We start from the raw sequence: 21921 nt of genomic DNA on the forward strand, positions 1-21921 counted from the left end.
TTACACTATTTTTCTCATTTATATTTCACTTAGGTGATGGAAGAAATGACAGTTCAGGTCATAGTGCACAATATTGCACATACAGTGTGATGGACAACTGTACCAAGAAAATAGTGTCACTGGTAACAATGGACAAAAGAGAGACGGGGAAGAAAAGTGTAAATATGGAAAAGGCATGTTTTTAAAGGCAATGGAGGATTTAGAGGAGAATGGTGTTGATGATGATGAATTACACTATTTTTCTCATTTATATTTCACTTAGGTGATGGAAGAAATGACAGTTCAGGTCATAGTGCACAATATTGCACATACAGTGTGATGGACAACTGTACCAAGAAAATAGTGTCACTGGTAACAATGGACAAAAGAGAGACGGGGAAGAAAAGTGTAAATATGGAAAAGGCATGTTTTTAAAGGCAATGGAGGATTTAGAGGAGAATGGTGTTGTAGTTTCTGAAGTGGTAACTGATGCACACCTGCAAATTGGAGCAGTGATGAGTGAGTACTAGTAAATGATAGTCCCTCTCTCATTTTCTTTCTTCATTTCTGTGTGTATTGGTGCTACTTTTTTCTGACAACTTTTGCAGAAAACAGGTTTCCAGGAATCAAACACTCCCATGATATTTGGCATGCTGCTAAAAATCTGATGAAAAAAATTATAGCTGCTGGACAGAACAAGGAATGCAAACCACTTTTAGAATGGAGTAGGGACATCATAAACCACTTTTGGTATTCATGCTCCTATGCCACAGATAGGGACAACTTTATGGTGAGTACCATATGAAATAAATGTACATATATACACCAGGTATTTTGAAAATCATATAATTTGTGACATTGATTTTGCTCAGTTGCCTCATTTTTCATTTATCTATAAAAGCTTAATAAAGATGCAATATTCTGTAAAAATACACATACATTTTAATAGCATGATCTTGCTTTTTAAATTAATGCATTTAAAAATCACAGGAGGTATGGTGTGGAGTTGTCCACCATGTCGTAAATGAGCATGAATGGAATATGTCCTATTCCAGCAATTTCTTTGGTGCCAACAGATGCATGCATGGTCCTATAGAGGATGAGCACAACAACTGGCTAAAGAAAGGCAGTCCTGCCCATAAAGCTCTCATCCAAATTGTGTTTAATAAGCGATTTCTGAACCAAATACATTTAAGAAATAAATAACAAGTTTAAAAACTTCAATGGGAATTGAAATGGGTCGGTCACGTGATCAAATCCTGTGAAGGCCGAAGGCCTTCTCAGAAGATTTGATCACGTACCGACCCACTTCAATTCCCATTGAAGTTTTTAAACTTGTTATTTATTACTTATATATACATTTGAGACGGACAATTGAATGTAATCGAATATAAATATTGCACTAACCGCACGTCGTAGATTTTGACAAATTACGCTAGGTGTAAATCGGCTTGAAAAGCGGTTACGCTTCAAATTCATCTGGCAAATGATTCTGTTTTGAAGGGAATATTCTGTGAAAGGCTACTTGTGATCAATTATAGTGAGCATATTGGTGTCTGGGAATTTTCGTATTCATGAGAACCCATATTCGATGTTAAAAAACACAAGAAACACGTCCGATGTTTGATAATAAAAAGTTGGAGGAATTTCGGTCGGAAAGGGATGGATGGAGACACTTGTCCGGACCAGATAACTTGAAATCAAGTACAAAATTTGATCAAAAACATAAAATCTACGATTTCAGTAAGGCATATTCATTAATTTATGATGTTGATATGGAGACACGACAGCTTACGCGACAACGATCTCGATGATGGAAGTGTGCCTACCGAACTTCCAAAGTGCAGTGTTTGTCAGCTGTTTGTGGCGTGATTGTATTACATTGATATTTTTCAACAGATTTTCAAATTTATTGTGAGTAAAGTTTAATGAAAAAAAATTATAGCAATCAGAGGTCTGCGAGAAAAATAAGGGTAAACGTTGAGATATGCAGCTCAGACATGAAACTTCTAACACGTAGTTTTCTATTCTCTATATAAAATCGATCAAGAACTGTATGAAATACTCGTTTACATTGTAAATAAAATGATTATTATTTTACTTGCGTATTTTGTACATTTTTATGCATGAAAAACATGCTACAGTCCCTGAAACGTTCTACTTTCCCATTTTTCCGTTCGCTCACCGTTCGTTCACCGTTCGTTCAGCGTTCGTTCACCGTGCGTTCACCGTTCGCTCTCCGTTCACAGCTTTGCGTTCACCGTTCACCGTGCGCTCGCGTTCACCGTTCACAAAGCGTTCAGCGTTCGCTCTTCGTTCCGTTCACTTTGCGTTCAACTTGCGTTCAGCGTTCACCTATCGTTCAGTTGTCATTGCCATTCGGAACTCCCAAGTGAAAGGACTTATCTTTTTGTAGGTAAGGAGTTACAGATTTTTTAATTTAATACTAACATATCGTGTTTGAAGAATCATTATTTCATGGGGGAAAAATCTAAGATATATATTTTTATTATTCTAACTTAGCTATTAGGTTATTTATTAAATTACTCTGGAAAAAAAATGTTGTTATAAGCACATCCTGTACCTGTGTAGAACGATGCTGAAATATTAAATTTAACTAAGGCCAATGTGCAAATACTTCAAGCACTGCAACATTTTGATGTTTTGTTAAAGACGACAAATCGTTAATGGAGATATAATTATCCAAGTCAAATAATTACGCAGCAAAATTACAAAATATTTATTTCTAACGCGTTTTTTTATTCAATTACTACAGAAAATATGATAGAACTAGTTCTGAGAGTTATACATAGTACTACGGATATCCTGTAAATTTATTATCTTTGGAGCGAATTAAATTGATAGTGTGTTTAAAGGAAATATTTATTTAAAATGTAATGCACTACAGAATATTCGCTACTATAATACATGTATGTAAAGTCTATAGTTATAGAGAAAAAATCTTTTTTCACCGTAACTTTATATGTTTGCTATTCGATATAATTAATACCCCCCCCCCTTTTCCCCTAAATCTGTTAGTTAGTCAGTACTGTATTTCCAGAAAATTTTAATTAACCTGTTAAAAAAAAGTTAAGGTCTTTTTTAGAACAAAAATTTCAGTCTCAAAACAAACATGCATCTAAAAAAGTCACAAAACAATAGTAGTTCAAAATGTACACGTGTCGGCGGTGGTATTTGAAATTGGCAGAGAGTATGTTTCAAATTCAAGTGTTAATGCCCAATATATTTTATTCACTAATTATTCAAATGTTGGTATCAAATCTAGAAATGATAAAAATAAATGTTATAACTTGTTGGAAATACTCGCACTTCGTCTTCGATGTGACGAAACTTTCACACCTGCACAGTGTCGAATGATTTTGATTGACAGGACAAGCACGTGGACTTCGTGTGAACTTAAGCAGGAAAATAAAAACGAGTAATACTGTCAAACAGATGGATATGATTTGTTGATAAAAAAAAAAGTTACTTTCACTGTCTAATATATTTAGAAAAAAATATCAGAGTTATTGTTTGATATAGGTGCAAACATTTAGTGAAGCCTGAAAGGAAGGGGGGGGGCGAAACGGAATCTCTCTCTCTCTCTCTCTCTCTCTCTCTCTCTCTCTCTCTCATTTGTCTGTTTGATAAAAATTATAACAGCATATTACTTAAATATCAAGTTCTGAAAATTGAATTTATAACAAATAAATAAATATGAATATGTATCTTTGTATTATCTTGTCTGAGTATAATCACGGCCATCTACAGATACATGTAGAAGTCGGCTCAATAAATCATCATGAAAAATAGAAATGACACATAATATATTATTGTATTAAACATTTAAAATACGAGTGTATAAATGCAAAACGTCCACTGACCTTTGTAATTAATTTTTTTTATTACTTTACATGAAATCGCCTTGACACGGAGATACATATATGAATGGATGTTACAATCGCTTTAATTCATTCTATAAGACAGAAGTTTTCTCTGATTTGTTATCAAATAAGAATAAACATTTTTATTTTCCAACTAAAAAAATATCTTTTATACTTCAGCGTTCGGCAACAATTGCAATGTTTTAATGCGTTAAAAATCGTATGATTAAAAACTTAATGTGCATGAGTCATCTTTCTTAGGACAATTTTGGAGAATTTATTTTATTTACTTATTTATTCATTCATTTATTGGTTTACTTATTTATTATTATTATTTTTTTTTTTTTGGCACCTGACATTATAATACAATAAAATAGTTTCAATGCAAGGAAAAGATCAGAGGCATTCCGAATATATCGTTCAACTTGCGTTCACCGTTCGTTCACCGTTCACTTTGCGTTCGCGTTTGCGCTCCGTTCGCGTTCTGCGTTCGCTCACCGTTCACCGTTCACACATCGTTCACCAAGTTGCGTTCAGCGTTCACACATCGTTCACTCACCGTTCGCTCTGCGTTCGTTCAGCGTTCGTTCACCGTTCGTTCAGCGTTCGCTCACCGTTCAAGTGGGAAAGTAGAACGTTTCAGGGACTGTATATTGCTAAGTGGAGTAAGTCTTTTTATGTTTAGATATTACTGCGCTGTGTGATTAGGTCACGTAATGACCTATGACCTTCAAAAAACTTCATACAGGTATGAAGATATTTGCTCTCTGCCTGTTTATATCATAGAGAGATACCAAAAATGTATATATTATTATGTGAATTTCAGGTATTCTTTCCTTTTCTTCATTTTACACTGATTTATACTCTTTATCTTTGTGTGAGGAATGTACTATTTCTTTGTTTTGATCATTAAATTTGTATTTCAGGAGCACAGCAGAGTTGGAAAATTTCAACAATATGTTACTTATGTACAGTGGTAAACGATTTGCCTTCTCACCTCCTGTTTATCAAGCTAGAAGTCAGTTGGCAGCATTGGATTACAATGCAAATATGGACAGAGAAGTCAAAAGAAATTCTGATGGCACAATTCAGTAAATATTTTAATAAATCCACATTCAAATTTTAGCTCATTTTTGCCAAAGGCATAAGTGAGCTTTTCTGATTACAAAGTGCACAGTGTCTGTCTGTGTGCCATTTGTCATTTGTAAACTTTTCACATTTTCAACTTCTGCAGAACCACTCTGCCAATTTCAACCAAACTTGTCAAAAAAGCATGATGCCTCTACACCTAATTAGTGTTTTTTATTTTAAAAGAGAAAAAAAATAATGCAGGCATTCCTCTCACACTGACACATCTAGTTTCAAAAGAACTACAGGGTATGTTTATTCATATTAATTTGCTGAAATCAGGTATTATAAATTCAAATTCAACAAATAAAGATCACAAGGGATAGAAATGTTATAGAAATCGATAAACAACACCTCGTCCTATGTTCAGAATTCACCATATCTAAGAATTTTTTTAAAAAAATTAAGGCTAAAAATGAGCCTTTCAACCTATACACCCCATCGATATATAGTTGAAAAATTACAGTAAAAGGAAAAAATCTTTTAAAACTCTTCTCAAGAAAAGCAGGGGCGAGTGTGATTCAGGTGAGCATTGTGGGCCATGGGCCTCAGGCTTAATTTTGATTGTAAAATATGTTATTTAAGTATGAAGTTCAATTACCTAAATCAAGTTGCTGGTCTTGCCATTAGCTCATTAAGTCTGTATTTAAGTCTTGATTCTATCACTTGTAACATTAAATTTTATTGATTTACTGTTTGGAATACTGGCATATTGTTTGTTTTTTAAATAGGCAACACAGAACTTTTAACAAAAAAGTAGCCGTTGGAGTGTCACACCGGTAAAGGTTGAAAAAAGTTATAATCATGTTGAGGTTTTAATGAACCGAATAGCAGTGGCTAGGCTGAATGATCAGGAGGGGATGTGTCTACCAGTAGTGCTTGACATCCATGACCCACGTCGTCTAAGCAGGACCATTGCTTCAGTGGATCCAAAACCAACTGCAGTATTACTAAAGGAGAAAGTTTCTCGTTTCATGGCAAAAGACTAATATTCAACTGAAGTCTTTCAAATTTGTTTAATTTAATGTCGTTAATTTCATTGCACAAATACTGATTTTTTTCACAAAACTTATCTCATGTGTGATTGTTTCATTGTATGCAACAATTGGTCGCTTCACATGAAGTATTTTTTTTTTTACCTCATTGTAGCTGAAAACTTGAGCTTTTCTGATCAACATATTGTTCAGCTTCCATCTGTCTGTCCATATGTAAATTTCACATTTTAGACATCTCAAGAACCACTGCACTAATCAATTTTGTATTTTTTTATGCAGTATTCATGTTATTGTAGAATATCTGGTGTGATAAAAGGTGGCTCTACATGAAAACCATTATTTTTACGGGTACAATTTTGGCATATAATATCCCATACGAGTGTAGCATATACCACTGTATTGATGGGCATAACTGTGCTTGCAAATGACTTTTTGTGAATTTTCTGATTCATGTATTTTTAGCTCAGCTGAATTTGGCTCAGGTGAGCTTTTCTGACTGAAATTTGTCCATTGTCTGTCATTGTCACCGTTGTCGTTAACTTTTCACAATTTCATCTTCTTCTCCAGAACCACTAGGCCAATTTCAACCAAACTTGGCACAAAGTATACATAGCTGAAGGAGATTCAAAGTTGTTCAAATGAAGGGACATATCCTCTTCAAAGGGGAGATAATTACAAATTAGTATAAAATTAATGGCATCTTAAAAATCTTCTTTTCAAGAACCACTGGGCCAGGAAAAATGAAACTTATGTGGAATCATCCTCAGGTAAAGTAGATTCAAGTTTGTTCAAATAATGACCCCCGGGGGTAGGGTGGGGCCACAATGGACAATCAAAGTTTAACATGTACATAGGAGTATAAGGAATTTAAAAAAAAAAAATCTTTTCAAGAAGCACCAAACCAGAAAAGCTGAAAATGATGCGAGAGCTTCCTAAGGTATTGTAGATTCTAAATTCTTCAAATTATGACCCTTGGGACTAGGTTGGGGTCACAATTAGTAATTACAAGGAGGGGAATCTGGTGTAGAACAACAGGGCCAAAATTACTCAGGTGAGCATTGTGGCCCATGGACCTCTTGTTCTTATTATTCTCAGATGTTCCTAATGTGATATTTAAATGCTTATGATGTTGTTATTAATACATTTCAGAGCCAAAATATAACATCTTACTACAGACCTAATTGTTTTCTTGTTTTTATACTCACATGTATACTGTTTTTGTTTGTAAATTGATTTCTTAAACCATGATAAAGAATATATATTTTCTAGTAGGAGATTTTACCTTTAGTATACCAAAATTTTGTATATACATGTAGCGTCTATTCTAAAAGGGAAACATTAATTGTTTTCTGAAACCAAAACCATCAAAACTGATGCCATTTTCAAAATCTGTACTCCTGCATAACATTCAAACTTTTGGCACAATTAAAACAAGCAAGTTCAAAGAATTATGGTCCCCCGCTTTCGGTGTCTTAGTGGATGGGATGCCATTATTTATGGCATATTGTAACTGTCTTAATTGTGTGTCCTGTCTTGTCTGTGCACTATACAAAAAAGATATAAATTATTGAATTATAATAGTTATGACAAAGATTATAGCTTCTCAAAACTACATCAAACTTCAAGATCAAGGTCATGAGGTCAAATATCATACTAAAATCCGAAAGGTCTTGTCACAAGTAATGCACATGTGTAAAAATATCAAAAGCCAGAGTATACAATTAGAAAAGTCTTGAACCTTGTAATGCACATGTCAATTGTAATCTCCCAATCAAAAGTTATTAGCAATGTTAAAATATTTGAAAAGTAGGTCAAACTTCAAGGTCATGGGATTACAAATGAAAGTACATTTGGAAATGCTTGTCACAGGTAATGCACGTGTGAAATAGGATTGCCCTATTTTGCTCCTTCAAAAGTTAGCAACACTGATGAAATATTTGAAAAATAAGTCAAACTTGAAGGTCAAGGTCACAGGGTCAGATATTTTAGCATATTCGAAAACATTTTGACACAGGAAATGCTCTTGTCTAATATAAAAGCACCATCCTATGTCATTCAAAAGTAATCACCAAAGTTAAAAAAATTTTGCAAATTAGGTCAAACATGAAGGTCAAGGGGTAAAAAATCATAGCATGCACAGAAACACCTTCTCACTGGTAATGCACATGGCAAATATGAAAGCCCTATCTATTCTCAATGAAAAGTTATAAGCAAAGATAAAAATTTTGAAAAGTAGGTTAAACTTCAAGGTCAAGGGGGTCAAAAACCAACTTATGTTTGGAAAGGTCTTGTCATAGGTAATACATATGTCTAATATGAAAGCCATATCTCTTCTCAATCCAAAGTTATAAGTAAAGAAAAATTTTAGAAAAGTAGGTCAAACTTCAAGGTCAAGGGGTCAGAAATCATAGTATATTTGGAAAGGTCTTGTCACAGGTAATGTACATGTATAATATGAAAGCCCTATCTCTTCTCATTCAAAAGATATGACCAATGTTAAAGTTTTTGTGACAGACAGATGGACAGACAGATGAATGAGATTTGTCCCCTCGCTTTTGTGAAAGCGGGGGACAATAATGAGCCCTTTTACAAAATTGTGAAATTCATGTACCTAGCCTTCAGCTATGTACGGCTAAGTTTGTCATGTATTGAAAACCTTTTATATCTCCTTTTCTGAATAATAGTAGGCAAATTGTTTGCATGATTTAAATACAGTGAAGATAGCCTCTTACAAAAATTCTAAAATTTCTGTCCATTGATGCAGGTAACAGGCCCCAGGGTGGGCCTATTTTGGTCATATCTTGAAATGTTTATTATACAATGTGCATCTCCTAAACTTCAAAGAGAAAGCTTATGATAATGTTACATAGTCCTCATTAGACTATATAATTGTTGTCATAGAAGACAGAGTTCAGTTCAAAGTAGGCCCAATATGGCCATAGCAAGAGAAACTTGTAACCCCCAAAACCCTCTTTCTATAGTATTGTAATGATGCAAACTTAGACACAGTTGTATTTATTTTAGTACTGTAATAAATGCTTCAATTTTTTAGTGACATATTATCTAAAACTTCAATTTATAACATGTACATACTAACAAAGTCACATATTCTATAGGAATTTATTGTAATAGGCCATCTTTAAACCCTTCATAATGTCCATAAGGATCAGGAAACTTCTCCCTGATCCGACACACTCAGCAGCTGGGAATAACCCTTCTGTCCCCCACTTGGAGTTTTCCATGATGCCAAAGAACAAATTGTCTATATGCCGTATGCCTGTTGGCTCTGTTTCTGTCCTCATCCTCCAGCATGGCCAATATATCTTGTCGATATAGTCTAGCCAAAGCAAGGACTGCCTCATCCAACATCAGAATGTTGAAATCCTAAAAAAAAAATACATTGTAAAACAAGAGGCCCATGGACCACAAAGCTCACCTGAGTAATGTTCACCAGATTTACCCCTTGTCATACTTATTGTAGCCCCACCCTAGCCCCCTGGGGTCATGATCTACATGATCTAGAATCTACACTACCTCAGCAAGCTTTGAAATAAATTTCAGCTTTTCTGGTCCAGTGGTTCCTCAGAAGAATTTTAAAGATTTTCCTTATATATATATCAATGTAAAAATTTGATTTTCTATTGTGGTCACACCCATCCCCGGGGATCATGATTTGTATAATTTAGAATCTACACTACCCCAGTATGCTTCCATATAAGCTTCAGCTTTCCTGGCTGTAAAAGTTTGATTCCCTATTGTGGCCCTACCCTAACCCCAGGGGTCAAGATCTGAGCAATTTAGAATATACACTAGCCCAGGATGCTTCCACATGTTTCATTTTTCTGGACCAGTGATTCTTCAGAAGATATTTGATGATTTTTACAATATATTTCGGTGTAAAATTTTGATTCCCTATTGTGGCCCCACCCTACCCCCAGGGGCCATGATTTGAACAATTTAGAATCTACACTACCTCAGGATGCTCCCACATAAGTTTCAGCATTTCTGGCCTAGTGCTCCTTAAAAAAAGATATTGATTATCTCCCCTTGTGAAGGGTCTTGGCCCTTAATTTTTTTCATTTTGACTTCTCTTCACCCATGGATGCTTTCTACCAATTTTAGTTAAAAATTTCCCCGTGGTTCTTGAGAAGAAGTTGAATATGTGAAAAGTTTACAGACAGATGGACAGACAACAGGTGATCAGAAAAGCTCACTCGAGTTTTCAGCTCAGGTGAGATAAAAAATTTCAATACACAATGGGTTTAAAATAAGACCCAATAATCCATTATTTCATACAGATAATTAACTTACAGGAAGTCTGGAAATGCAACTGTCTTCACTTTTTTGACAACACAGTTGCTCTTTCTCTGTGGGCATTTCTTTACAAAAGGTACACACACACCAAGATGGCTGTGATGGTCCTGAAGCCTCAGGTAGATGAGGTTCTTTAGTGCCAAGGATATTAAAAAGATACTCTGGATTCTCCTGGACAACTGTCATAAGGGTTTCTCTCATCTCAGTAGGGGAAAGGGCATTTACTCTTCTCTGAAAAAATAAGTATTGATTCATATATTTTCATTTATTTACATTTTCCTATATGTACACTGTTCTGGTAGATCTTCGTTTAAAAAAAATTGACTTGTGTACCTCAATGTCTCCCCTTCTCTCCTCAAGTGCAACGACTGCCTCGTCCACAGGCGGCTGCTGTCTACTTCTACGTCTGTTTTGCCTTGGTGCTCGAGGTTGCAGTGATCTGGGTCGTCCTCTACCCCCTCTATGTTTCCTTGGCCTTCCACGTCCTCTTCTCTGCACTGGCACCTCTTCTAATTTTTCGCTGTCGGTGCTCTACGTAATACAAACTTATATCAGTATGCAACTTACATGCACACTCTATTCCATATTATTTTCCCGCGGATATGTCAGTTTATTGTGTCCCTTCATGGCGCCCCGACACCATTTATGAAGTTTGTTATAACGAATCATGTGCAATTCAGGTCGCATTACATCTATATGCAACACATTATACGTATACTTTTCTTTGAATAAAAATATTCTGGACAAAACTCGTTTACAGATGCATTATTACCTCTGCATGCTCCGATTCCATCTTTCCACGTGGGTTTTCTTGCTGTCAGTGAAAGCCAGGTGACGTTGACATGGACGATAAAAAACGATCCGAATGACAAAACCTTTGTTTTTCCGGCATTGTAAATAGCACTTTTTGCATGCTTTGCAAGACACTTTATTTCGTCAAATCTTCGTAAAACTTATATTTTTCATAATTCTTTCGATTAGTTATACAATCGTTTGAAACAAACTATGTAACTTTGACTCAATGTGCGTCACGGTGTCACTTTAATAATCCAAAGTTATCAATAAAATTTCAAATATCCCTATCTATTTCGATTTTTGCCTTAAAATTTCGTTCAATTACATAAAATACTTCTCGAAATTTTAAGATAAAAAAGACGTTATTAGGTTTTGTCTATTGTTGCACGTCAAGAATGTTACCGACTTCGTTATGTCGTGAGTTTTCGGCACTCATTTTTAGGTCATCCGCATATCTTTTTAACCTCTCACGTGCTTCTTTTAAATAATCTTTACTGCCATTTTGCTCCAAACAATTTTGAGTTGAAGTATTGAAATTATTTGAACTTTGTCTAAATATTATTTCTAAATTTATATCTTTTTCCGCAAATCTTATGTACCATCGGATTCGAAATGAGTGTCGAAGAGTTCTAAACGTCACAAAGACTTCGATACATTCTTGCCGTGCGACGATAGACGAGACCCAAGATTGTGGTTATATTTAATGTTTAACAAGCATTCTGAGAGTATTGCATCAGTAATACTAGTCCCCAACCAGCAAATGTAATCTGGTTCCCGCTAAAAATTGAAAATGCCATAATTCCCTCAAAAATCAATGAAGCGGAATGAAATGCGAACATGATCTATAACTCATCAAGGTAAAGTCACATACTAAAAATCAGCTCAATATCTGCAAGCGTTTAGCAAAAATTACGGAAAACCCTGAAATTTGAAAAGGTCGTAATTCCGCCAAAAATCATTGAAGCGAAACGAAATGCAAACTTGATCTGTAACTTACCACGATACACTCAGATACCAAAAATCAGCTCAATATCTGCAAGCGTTTAGAAAAAATGTGCGGAAAACCAAGTGGGACAGACTGACAGACAGCCAAAGGGACAGCTAGTCGGACAGTTAGACAGACAGACAGACAGACGGACGGACAGACTTAGAGGAAACCTATAGTCCCCTCCGGTTTCACCGGTAGATGACTAATAAAGTATTGCAAATTTGAATGAAATTTAAGGACGAAAGCCAAAATCAATAAAGGTATAAGTACCGGTATATAAAGTTTTGTTCAACGCTTTCGATTATTTAAGATTTTATAGCAGTTGTGAAATTACTTTTTGAACAACCCTCGTAGCTCATATTCAAACAAGCGCTGAAAATATTTTCTTACGATTTTGAATTAAAGAGCTAGATTCACTTTATGCATAAAACGGTCCTGTCCTCATATCAATTAATTGACTATCACCCTCTGTCCCATTTCATATATCAAAATAAAGTAGAGACTTGGTGCTTTCAATTCCTATAACAAAATTTCTTTTTGAGAATCAAGGTATCGGAAAACAGGCTTTGAGAAAATACAATGTTCTTGAATTTTGCAGAAAACATGCGTATTTGACTACCTTCAACAAAGAATTAAAGTATGAGCACAGCCCACGATCCAAAAATTATAACATGTCTTGTGATCTATAGAAACAGATCTTTCATTACGTAATTGCATATTTTGGATCAGAGGTTGTGCTGTATATGAAATATTGAAAAAAATACCTCAACTTTTGGCCAATTTTAAAGGAATTTACATGATATGGGGAAAATGACGCATTTTATGACATCATAATGCATTGACTAGAGAGAAAATTACGTCATGTTCAATAAATACACGGTCACCAAGGGTCCAAGTTATAAATACTGCATTTTCAACCAAAACTGAGCAGTTTCGATTTTTAAGAAATTCTCAGGGCTAAAAAAGGCCCTAAGTGGCTCCTGCTCTTAGATACTGCTAGTAATATATGTTTTGAATATTTAAAACAAATGAACTGACCAGTACAAGTCATTTAGTATCAATTTGCGAATCAATAGTGGGTCGAATTGTTATGAGAGTCTAAATTGCAGTTCTCTATAAGGCAAAATTTTCAATGATCTCAGTTTCTCGCCAAGGAGAGCTATCAACAACGGCCGAGGGGAACATTTGATAATAGATGTACTCAAAGAATATTTGGATAGAAAGAAATTACTCATAGATAATTCAGTTGCAAGACTTTGGTCCTTTGTACAGTCCTTGAAACGTTTTACTTTCCAACTTGCACGGTGAGCGAACGCTGAGTCAAATTTTCGAATGCTGAAAGAACGCAGAGCAAAAAGTGAATGAATGGTTGTGTAAGGCTGAACGCATTTTGGTGAACGGTTAGCAAACATTGAACGGTGATCGAACGCAGAACTAGATCGAACAGCAAACGCGAGCGCAAAGTGAACGGTAAACGAACAGGGAACGCAATATAATTTTTTTTTCCGGAATGTTTCTGATGTTTTCCTTGCATTGTATTTTATAGTGCCGACATATATAACCAGACCAAATTATTTTTTTTTTGTTCTGAACACTAAATCAAGAATAAATAATAATGATAATAATTAAAATAGATTCATTCATTGCATGATACATATACCAGTACATGCACACTATGTATGCATATTTATGTTCTTATAATAGTTTCTGCATATGAATAATATATTTAAATGAAGCTGTTTAGTTACAGATCATTGATCACTGCAGTTACAATAATATACAATAATTATTATTGCTGCTTTGAGGTCAGTGTGATGATTTAGTCATCTGAGTAGTGCAATATTCATCGAACCCGTAGGGCTTCTCTGTTTGGGCTGGCCAGAAATTATTTCTGGTAAATTGTCATTTTTTTTCTTATAATGCCTCCCCCCCACACCTTTTTTTCAAAATCGATGCTACGTGCGTGACATCGCACCAAAAGTAGATTTAAAAATTCCAAATTAATAAAGGTGTTAGTGTTTTTTAACCCTGCTTCTCTCACTGCCTTTTTCTAGGACATCTGCAAATATTAAAAAGATGGTTTGCTTTAAATGAGTTGTATCATGTAATCATTGAATAATTTTAGCTGTTTTCAGGTCAATTGATCGGGGGGGGGGGGGCAATAATTGTATATTGTTTGTTAGTCACAACCAGTTTTTTTTTCTGCTTTAAGTTCATATGGAGTCCACGTGCTTGTCCTGTAAGTCAAAATCATTTGACACTATGTTGCTGTGAAAGTCACGCCAAAGGCGAAGTGCATGTACTAATATTTCCAATGTAGTTTGGTATATTTATTGGTCAATTCCAGAAGTAATTTTAACATTTCTCAAAAATATTTTGGACATAAACACATGATCATGACCCATGAATTTGAAAACACAGATTACTTCCTGCCAAACTTTAAATTTTGAAGTAAAGACGAATAATGACCCCTTAGAATAATGACCAGGGGTCAATCATTTTTCCACGTCGAAAAATCACCCCAGTTATAAATTGACTGTTTTGCTTGTAGGAAAAGTGGCATCCTTTAAAATGTGCATTCCCTACGTGAAGAAAAATGACCTAAAATAATGACCCCTTATATATTTTGCTAGGGATATACATGTATGTTTCCTTTTGGATAAAAAAAGTTTTAAAATTATAAATAAAAAGGCCTGTGGACCAAAATGTTCACATGTTGTATACGTAAAATGAAGTTTTAGGGTTGATATGCTGGTCTCATTAAATCTTTCGAATATATGATCTGTCTTTTATGATAAATAGACAACACTAATCAATATCAATCAACTCTATGTGGAAATGCTTCCATTTTGATATGACAAATCTTTCATTTTTAGCTCTACTGGTCAGAGACCAGAAGAGCTTATGCGATAGTAAGGTATCCGTCGTCCGTCCGTCTGTCTGTCTGTCTAGCTGTCTGTCTGTCTGTCTGTAAACAATTTATCAAAACACTACTGCTTCTACAGTTTTGGTCTGATTTCAATATAATTTGGCACAAAAGTACTACACTAAGATACATAATTAAGAGCATTGGTGTTTAATTTTGATGAACGGTGTTGTCATGGTTGATAAAAATAGAAATTTCTATAACATTCCTTTAAACGCTACTCCTCCTACAGTTTCGGTTTGATTTCAGTATAACTTGGCACAGAGGGAGACTACACTAAGATACATAATTTAGTGCATCGGTTTATGATTTTGATGAACGGTGTTGCCATGGTTACTAAAAATAGAAATTTCTGTAAAATTCCTTTAAAATGCTACTCCTCCTATGTATAGATTTGGTCTAATTTCAATCAAACTTGGCACACAATTAGACTACACTATGAAACATAATAGTATCTAGTTTTTGATTTCAGTAAATGGTGTTGCAATGGTTACTAAAAATAGTTATTTCTGTGAAAGACTTTCAAAACGCTACTTCTCCTACAGTTTTCTTATGATCTAAATATAACTTGGCACACAAGTAGACTACATTAAGATACATAATTATATTCATTGCTGCATGTTACAAAGTTTCAAATCCAAGTGCTACTTTTCCTTTATGCGTACAAACCAGTAGAGCTACAGTCTCATCAGAGACTTCTGGTTTTCAAGTAGATATTTAAAAAATGTTCCCTTTTATATTCCACACACACACACGCAGAGAGAGAGAGAGAGAGAGAGAGAGAGAGAGAGAGATTTGTTTATAACGTCTCTCTACCGGTTAAAGAGGTTGTGTGGATGTGTTTGAGTAACAGTATTTTTATGTCAATGATTTTAACAGTGTACATACATGTAACTTTCGGACATACAGTAAATATATATTACAATTTGAATAAGCAGAATCGTGTGATATTTTAGATACTTTGGTTCATTTTAACTTACCGCAATAGAACAATCACTAATTATCTATCCATTGAAATTGATCGTGCAGATATCCAAATCTTATCCCCAAAGTGCAATTAATCCATGTGATTAGTACATGTAACATCTTTGTTTTTTTTTTTTTTTTCTAGATGCTCTCCTTTATAAGAGGACTGATTGATTGATTGTTGTTTTACGTCCCATTCAAAAATTTTTCAATCATATAGGGACGTCACCATATACTAGTGAAGGGCTTTAAATTTTGACCTTTACTGGGCACTCAGGACCATTGAGCAGTGAGGGATCTTTATTGTGCCAACGCCTGCCGTGACACGGGACCTCGGTTTTTAAGGTTCTCATCCGAATGACCCGCAACTTTCACTTCAAAGTGCGGAGCGCATGGCGAAGGAACAGTTGCTACCCATTTTTTATCGACTTAGGACAGTCGCGGCCGAGATTCGAACTCACGACCTCCCGATCGCAGAGCGAGCTGTACCTACTGACCTACCGTGAACGGTATAAGAGGAATCAGGAATGATAAATCTTATATAAAAAAAAAAAACATCAAATCTGTTTGAACGATTATGTAATTCGCTAAGTTCCCCAAACATATATCCAAACAATAAAGTCATTATAATGACCGAGGAATTTTTTCAAAATGCTGACTTTGATTGAGACTGTTGAAAGCCTTGTAACATCATCTTATTTGTCAGTATTCTGCCTCTGTTTAAAGGACGATCGTACTCAAGAGAATTTTCTAGCGTTCCAAATAAGTACGGAGACATAAATACCATGTGCAGGTGATAGTGGAATATATATATATATATATATATATATATATATATATATATATATATATATATATATATATATATATATATATATATATATATATATATATATATATATATATATATATGTAACAAGTTTGCGATGGAAAGCAGATTTGGACGTCATTCCGATTGTCATAGGAGTTTAGTTTTTAATTGTCTATAATCGCTAAAATATCCAAACATAAAATGAATGAAAAATTAAGACAGCAGTCTTGACGAATAGCCAGCGTGACATGTCTATTGTGCGGTTGCACTGTTTTCTGAAATCAAAATAGGTGAAATATGAAGATAACCAGCAGTAAGGAAACTCACAAATCCATTAGAACATTACATGGGGGAAGAACAAACAAGGACTTTTAAAAAATACATGAGAGTTGGAATAGGTGCCATGGAGAGTTAAACATCCCAATCGACCGGTCACACCCACTATGTGTTCCTTGCTATGATCGGGCAAATGGAAAAAAAATCCGTAGACAATTCAGTGGGAAAATAATTGCCTAACAATTTGTATGAAAAAGTCAGTAAACATTCGACTTACGGATAGATTGTATTTGCGAACAAGGTCATTGTATCGACCACAAAATGTGCAAAATGTTGCCTTCAAACGAGACTTTGATATCCTTGTATCATATACTTATTTGTCAATAGTTTGCTTCGATCTTAAAATTGTTCGTAAGTAGAACACACTCTTCCGTATCGAATCAACATGGAGACATACTCCATTTACAGGCAATGGTATATTGGTACATAATTAAGGGGAGTTGACGATAGAAAAGTTGAAGTTATCACATTTATCATAAAGTGTTACTGTTAGTTTGCTATATGTATCTTTTGCTAGACTTAGTACATGTTAAATATCCAAATGGGTATAATAGATCTAAATTACATTTGATGTGTTTTATTACATTTTAATTGCGTGTTCGTGCATTGTGTGTCAGTAAAACGCAAGAGAATTAAGCACTGAGACCCAAACATTGTCATCAATCACCTCTTTTAAATTCTGTATCATTCTGTTTGGATGGTGTTTATTTTACAATGGGGTTCAATTTCATATAGGCTGTTCAAAACGTAGAAATGGAGAATACGGACCCTTAGTTTTTTTTCTACAAATAATTGCGTTTTTCTACGGCTAGGTGGACAATTTTCTACGTCGAAAAATAGCCTCGGTCATTTTTCTACGGAGGACATTATTCGTCTTTACACTGGCGCGTGTATTTTGAACTACGACCCTCAAATGACTTTCTTAGATATATGCATTCTGGAGAGTGACGTTTTAATGTATAAATCTCATTGACCTCTTGCTTAATGTTTATTAAGTTATACTTTATGTTCCTTTGTTATTGTTGCAAGTCTGAAGCCAAGTCAACTGAGCTAGTTTTTTGATGGATAGAAGAAGATAACAACAGTATTGAAAGTGAAAAAATGTCATTTATTTCAGTAAATGATGCAAAACAAAAATACACATAGTAAGGGGGTCAGAAGAGACTAGAAAAAACTTCTAAGAACACAAAAATCTTTGGCATCATATTATGCAAACTGATCCCCTTTAAAATAAACATACCATAAAGCAGGCACTGATATGCGTGCCATCAAAAAAGGGTGGGATAAAACAAAATGAACGCCACAATCCAATTGCAAATTTGATCCACCCACCCATACTGCAAATACTGAATAAGCTAAGTGTCTGATTTCAAAAAAGGGAGAGTGGTGTTCTTAATTAGATCAAACGGCAAACATACATAGTTACTCACCTCTGCGAATAAAATACTGTTTAAAATAAATAAACATACATAGTTCATGTGTAGACTATATGTAAGGAAGAAAATATTATCCCCTTTTAGCTCCTCCAAGAATTTGCTTTTTTCCGTGTATTACAATTTCCATAAATATTTTTAAGAACACTATTACTGTCCATCACACCATAAATATTTAAACCATAATGTTATCTAATTCTCAAAACTATTCTTAGATGTATTTCTATAGTAACTGTAAAGCGTGGTAGAAATGAATATATTTGTACTTGTAATTATGCTAAATGTGGTTAATCAAACGACTTGGAATATCATCTCTCTATCAATGATATGTCGTCTATGACATAACAAGAAAATGATGCGGCCCTTGAAATATCTGCATATTGCGTATTTAATTTAATCTTTCAGTATCTTTCTAATTAAATTTATCTACATACTTACAACAACATTTACTTGATTCAAAACGTTTAACGGTGAGCGAACGCTGATCATGACATTTTGTGAACGGTTAACGCGAGCGATTGGTGAACGCTGAACGCAAAACTATGAACGGTGAGAATGAGTACGAATGTTAAGCAAACGGAAAATTTGAAAAGTAGAATGTTTCAGGGACTATATGAAAAAAGTGTCACAAAAAATAATTATATATGTTATGAAGATTTTTTTTTCAAATTCGCTATTTATATTTTACAAAGTTTCATGTTTCAGTTTTGTAAATTTATTCCTAATTAAATGCTCGAGCTATTTCAAAAACTAATCTAAAAAGGAGATTTTTCAGTGATTTTCAATGATTTTTCAATTTTTATACACGTATGTCTAATCTCAAAAATTACTTATTGAATCAGTGCTGTTCTATTTTTCAATGATTTAGATTTTGAAGTTTCGACTGTTTTCCCTGTTAAAATACAGAGCAGTGGACTTCAGATCGGTTATATTGTTGCTGCAGCTATTGGTGGTTTGGTGTTAGGATTAACAGTATGTGCTGTTGTAGTAATCTGCATTATGAAAAACCGAAAACACATCAAGGAAAAATCCGAGTAAGCTTTGTTTTCAGAATTGTAGAGCATCAATATCTGACTGCCAGTCGGTCGAAAATGGCTTAAATTTACAGGAAATCTGATCTACCAGAAGCGTGCTGCTTATTTAATATCAAAACTTAATTTTAAAAAAAACCCTGTGAAACTGTCAGCATTGTATATATTTCCAGCATACGAACTACTCACTAGCATTATTTCTTCTTTCTAATAGAAATCTTGACTTGCATTTAGCAAATAACAGCAGTTGTAAAACAGATATGGAGGTAAACATCAGCAAAAATGCCATCGAACCCGCAGAAAACGTAAGCGAAAATAATACTTTTTGTTTAAGGTATGTCACTCGTGACATTATTTATATCAGGGATTTTTTGAGAAGTATATTTTAAATAAGTATTCATGAAGCATGACCCAAAATCGCAAAGAGAATTGGGGGTCAGTGTGCATCTTACTGAGCAACGGTACAAAATAACTTGACCTTTTCTTGCACCAGTAAAAAAAATGCACTTAAATTGTAACGCTTAGGTTAATCACTTTAACCTTTATCATATTTTACCAGATGTAATCAGGGCAATAAATGTATTCTTATTTACGAAAAAATGGTTTGAATAATATTAATTGGACAAATCATGAAAATTAATTCGCATACATTATTGTGACCTGTTTGCACTTAAAAATAATCATATTTGGGGTATTAAGAAGCTAAATAGGCAATAAAATATTTCCATTTATCCCATGTTTACCCTTTTATCCCGTGAATATCACTCATTGGATATTTTATTCATATCCCACAGCTGTGACGTCAAAATGCGTTTTGCGTGAGAGTGATGAAGTAAAATGAAGTGGATTCCTACATAAAACAGTGTAAAATAATGAGAGTGATGTATAAAAAGTGGGATAAAAAGAATCCCCCATGATTTATAGTTAGATATGATTTTTTTTCCAACTCGTTTTAGGTTTTTAATCACCTCGCCAAGGCTCAGGGATAAAAAAAAAAAAAAAAAAAACACACACACACACACACAACTCGTTGGATAAAAATCATATCCAACTACGATTGGACGTATCATGTAGTTTAAAATAATGAAAGAAAAAGTTGGGGCCAGTGATATCAATTTTGAGATATTGGTAAAAATATGCGATTTTCAGGGGAAAAAAAATCACAGTGTAAATTTTGTCTCGAATTCTTCAATGTATCTTTATTTCTTGGCAAAGTTTTTTGACTGAATGTGTAAAATTTGTTCTAAAAATATTAAATAAAACCTAAATTTAACATCCCTTGCATATAATAATGGAAAAATTCTCTGATCTGAGTAAAAATATGAAGGGCTAAAATTCCAGATATCTAATTTAACAAATGCATAGATTTGAAGAATTTTCTTCTAAATATCTTTCCTCCATTCAGAACTAAGGAGTAGTCCCCCATAAATCTTGTTTCTTTACATGTATAATTTTGTGGGCAGTTTTTAAACTAAATGTTGTATAATTTGCTTTGTTTAAGTCAAATATGTTATAAAAATTGAATTTTATAAATAGTTTTGATGTGAGAGGTTCTGACTGAACTTTTCTTAAAAGCTGACGAATGACATACCTTAAGATAATCTGAAATTTCATTATGAAATCGTTATACAATGTTTTATTTTGGTTGTAATAGAAAAAATCGCCAGTTGGACCATTCAGCGAAAGCAACGAAGAGTATTCTACATTCCAGAATACAAAGAGAGAAAGGGAAGATATATACAATCATCTAAATGAAAAGACTGAAGAACGAGACCTTGATGATTATGACCACACTCACGTTCCTGCCTGAAAACAATCAAACTGCTTAATACTGCTGCAAAATAAGCATGAGAATCATGGGCTTCTGTGCTTCAGACAATGAGCATAAGCAATAGATGCAATCTAATTTGAATTGGCATATTACATCAAAACGCAAAAAAAAGTTTTGTGAGTAAAATTATGTAGGTCCAAAGTTCCAACAATTTTTTAAAAAATCAAATCTGTTCACTTTGAATATTTTCATCTTATAATCATTCCATTATAAGACATAATTCCCAATAATTCTTTTTCTTTCCGACGTTTTTAATTGAACCCTGTACAATTCGTAGTATTTAATTCAAATATGTTGAAATTAAATTGTAGTTGAAAATTTTGATATTTAAGGCTGTAAGCGAACTTTTCTCAGAAGCTGATGGATGACATTCATTAAGTATACTTTGGCATTTTATACTAAAACTACTATATTATCTATGTTAGACTAAATTAATTTTAGAGAGCATTAAATCGTGCACATTCTTCAGCTTTACCAACGAATTAATGTTCCAAGTATTTTTTT

General features: G+C 34.1%; 2 protein-coding genes and 1 pseudogene across 3 annotated transcripts in view; 2 read left to right on the forward strand and 1 right to left on the reverse strand.

Annotated features, from left to right (window-relative positions):
* Positions 1–21677, forward strand: part of LOC133184802 (uncharacterized) — a 54924-nt gene extending 33247 nt beyond the window's left edge. For both annotated transcript variants that reach the window (XM_061319877.1, XM_061319878.1), the window contains exons 6-8: positions 19424–19589; positions 19801–19891; positions 21241–21677. In XM_061319877.1, coding sequence (XP_061175861.1) covers positions 19424–19589; positions 19801–19891; positions 21241–21396 — 413 coding nt within the window. In that variant the 3' untranslated portion in view covers positions 21397–21677. The remainder of the gene's footprint in view (positions 1–19423; positions 19590–19800; positions 19892–21240) is intronic.
* On the forward strand, positions 90–5980 carry LOC133184903 (uncharacterized; annotated as a pseudogene).
* Positions 9097–10501, reverse strand: LOC133184904 (P2X purinoceptor 7-like). The gene is made up of 2 exons (XM_061319974.1): positions 10298–10501; positions 9097–9370 (listed from the first exon to the last, which is right to left on the reverse strand). Exons 1-2 carry the CDS (start codon positions 10499–10501, stop codon positions 9182–9184), a joined length of 393 nt encoding a protein of 130 aa, XP_061175958.1. The 3' UTR covers positions 9097–9181.
* Positions 21678–21921: the final 244 nt, after the last annotated feature.

This window comes from Saccostrea echinata, unplaced genomic scaffold (assembly GCF_033153115.1).
Source record: "Saccostrea echinata isolate AGI-Se365-2 ecotype Australia unplaced genomic scaffold, CSIRO_AGI_Sech_v1 ptg000011l, whole genome shotgun sequence".
NCBI classification, from domain to species: Eukaryota; Metazoa; Mollusca; class Bivalvia; order Ostreida; family Ostreidae; genus Saccostrea; species Saccostrea echinata.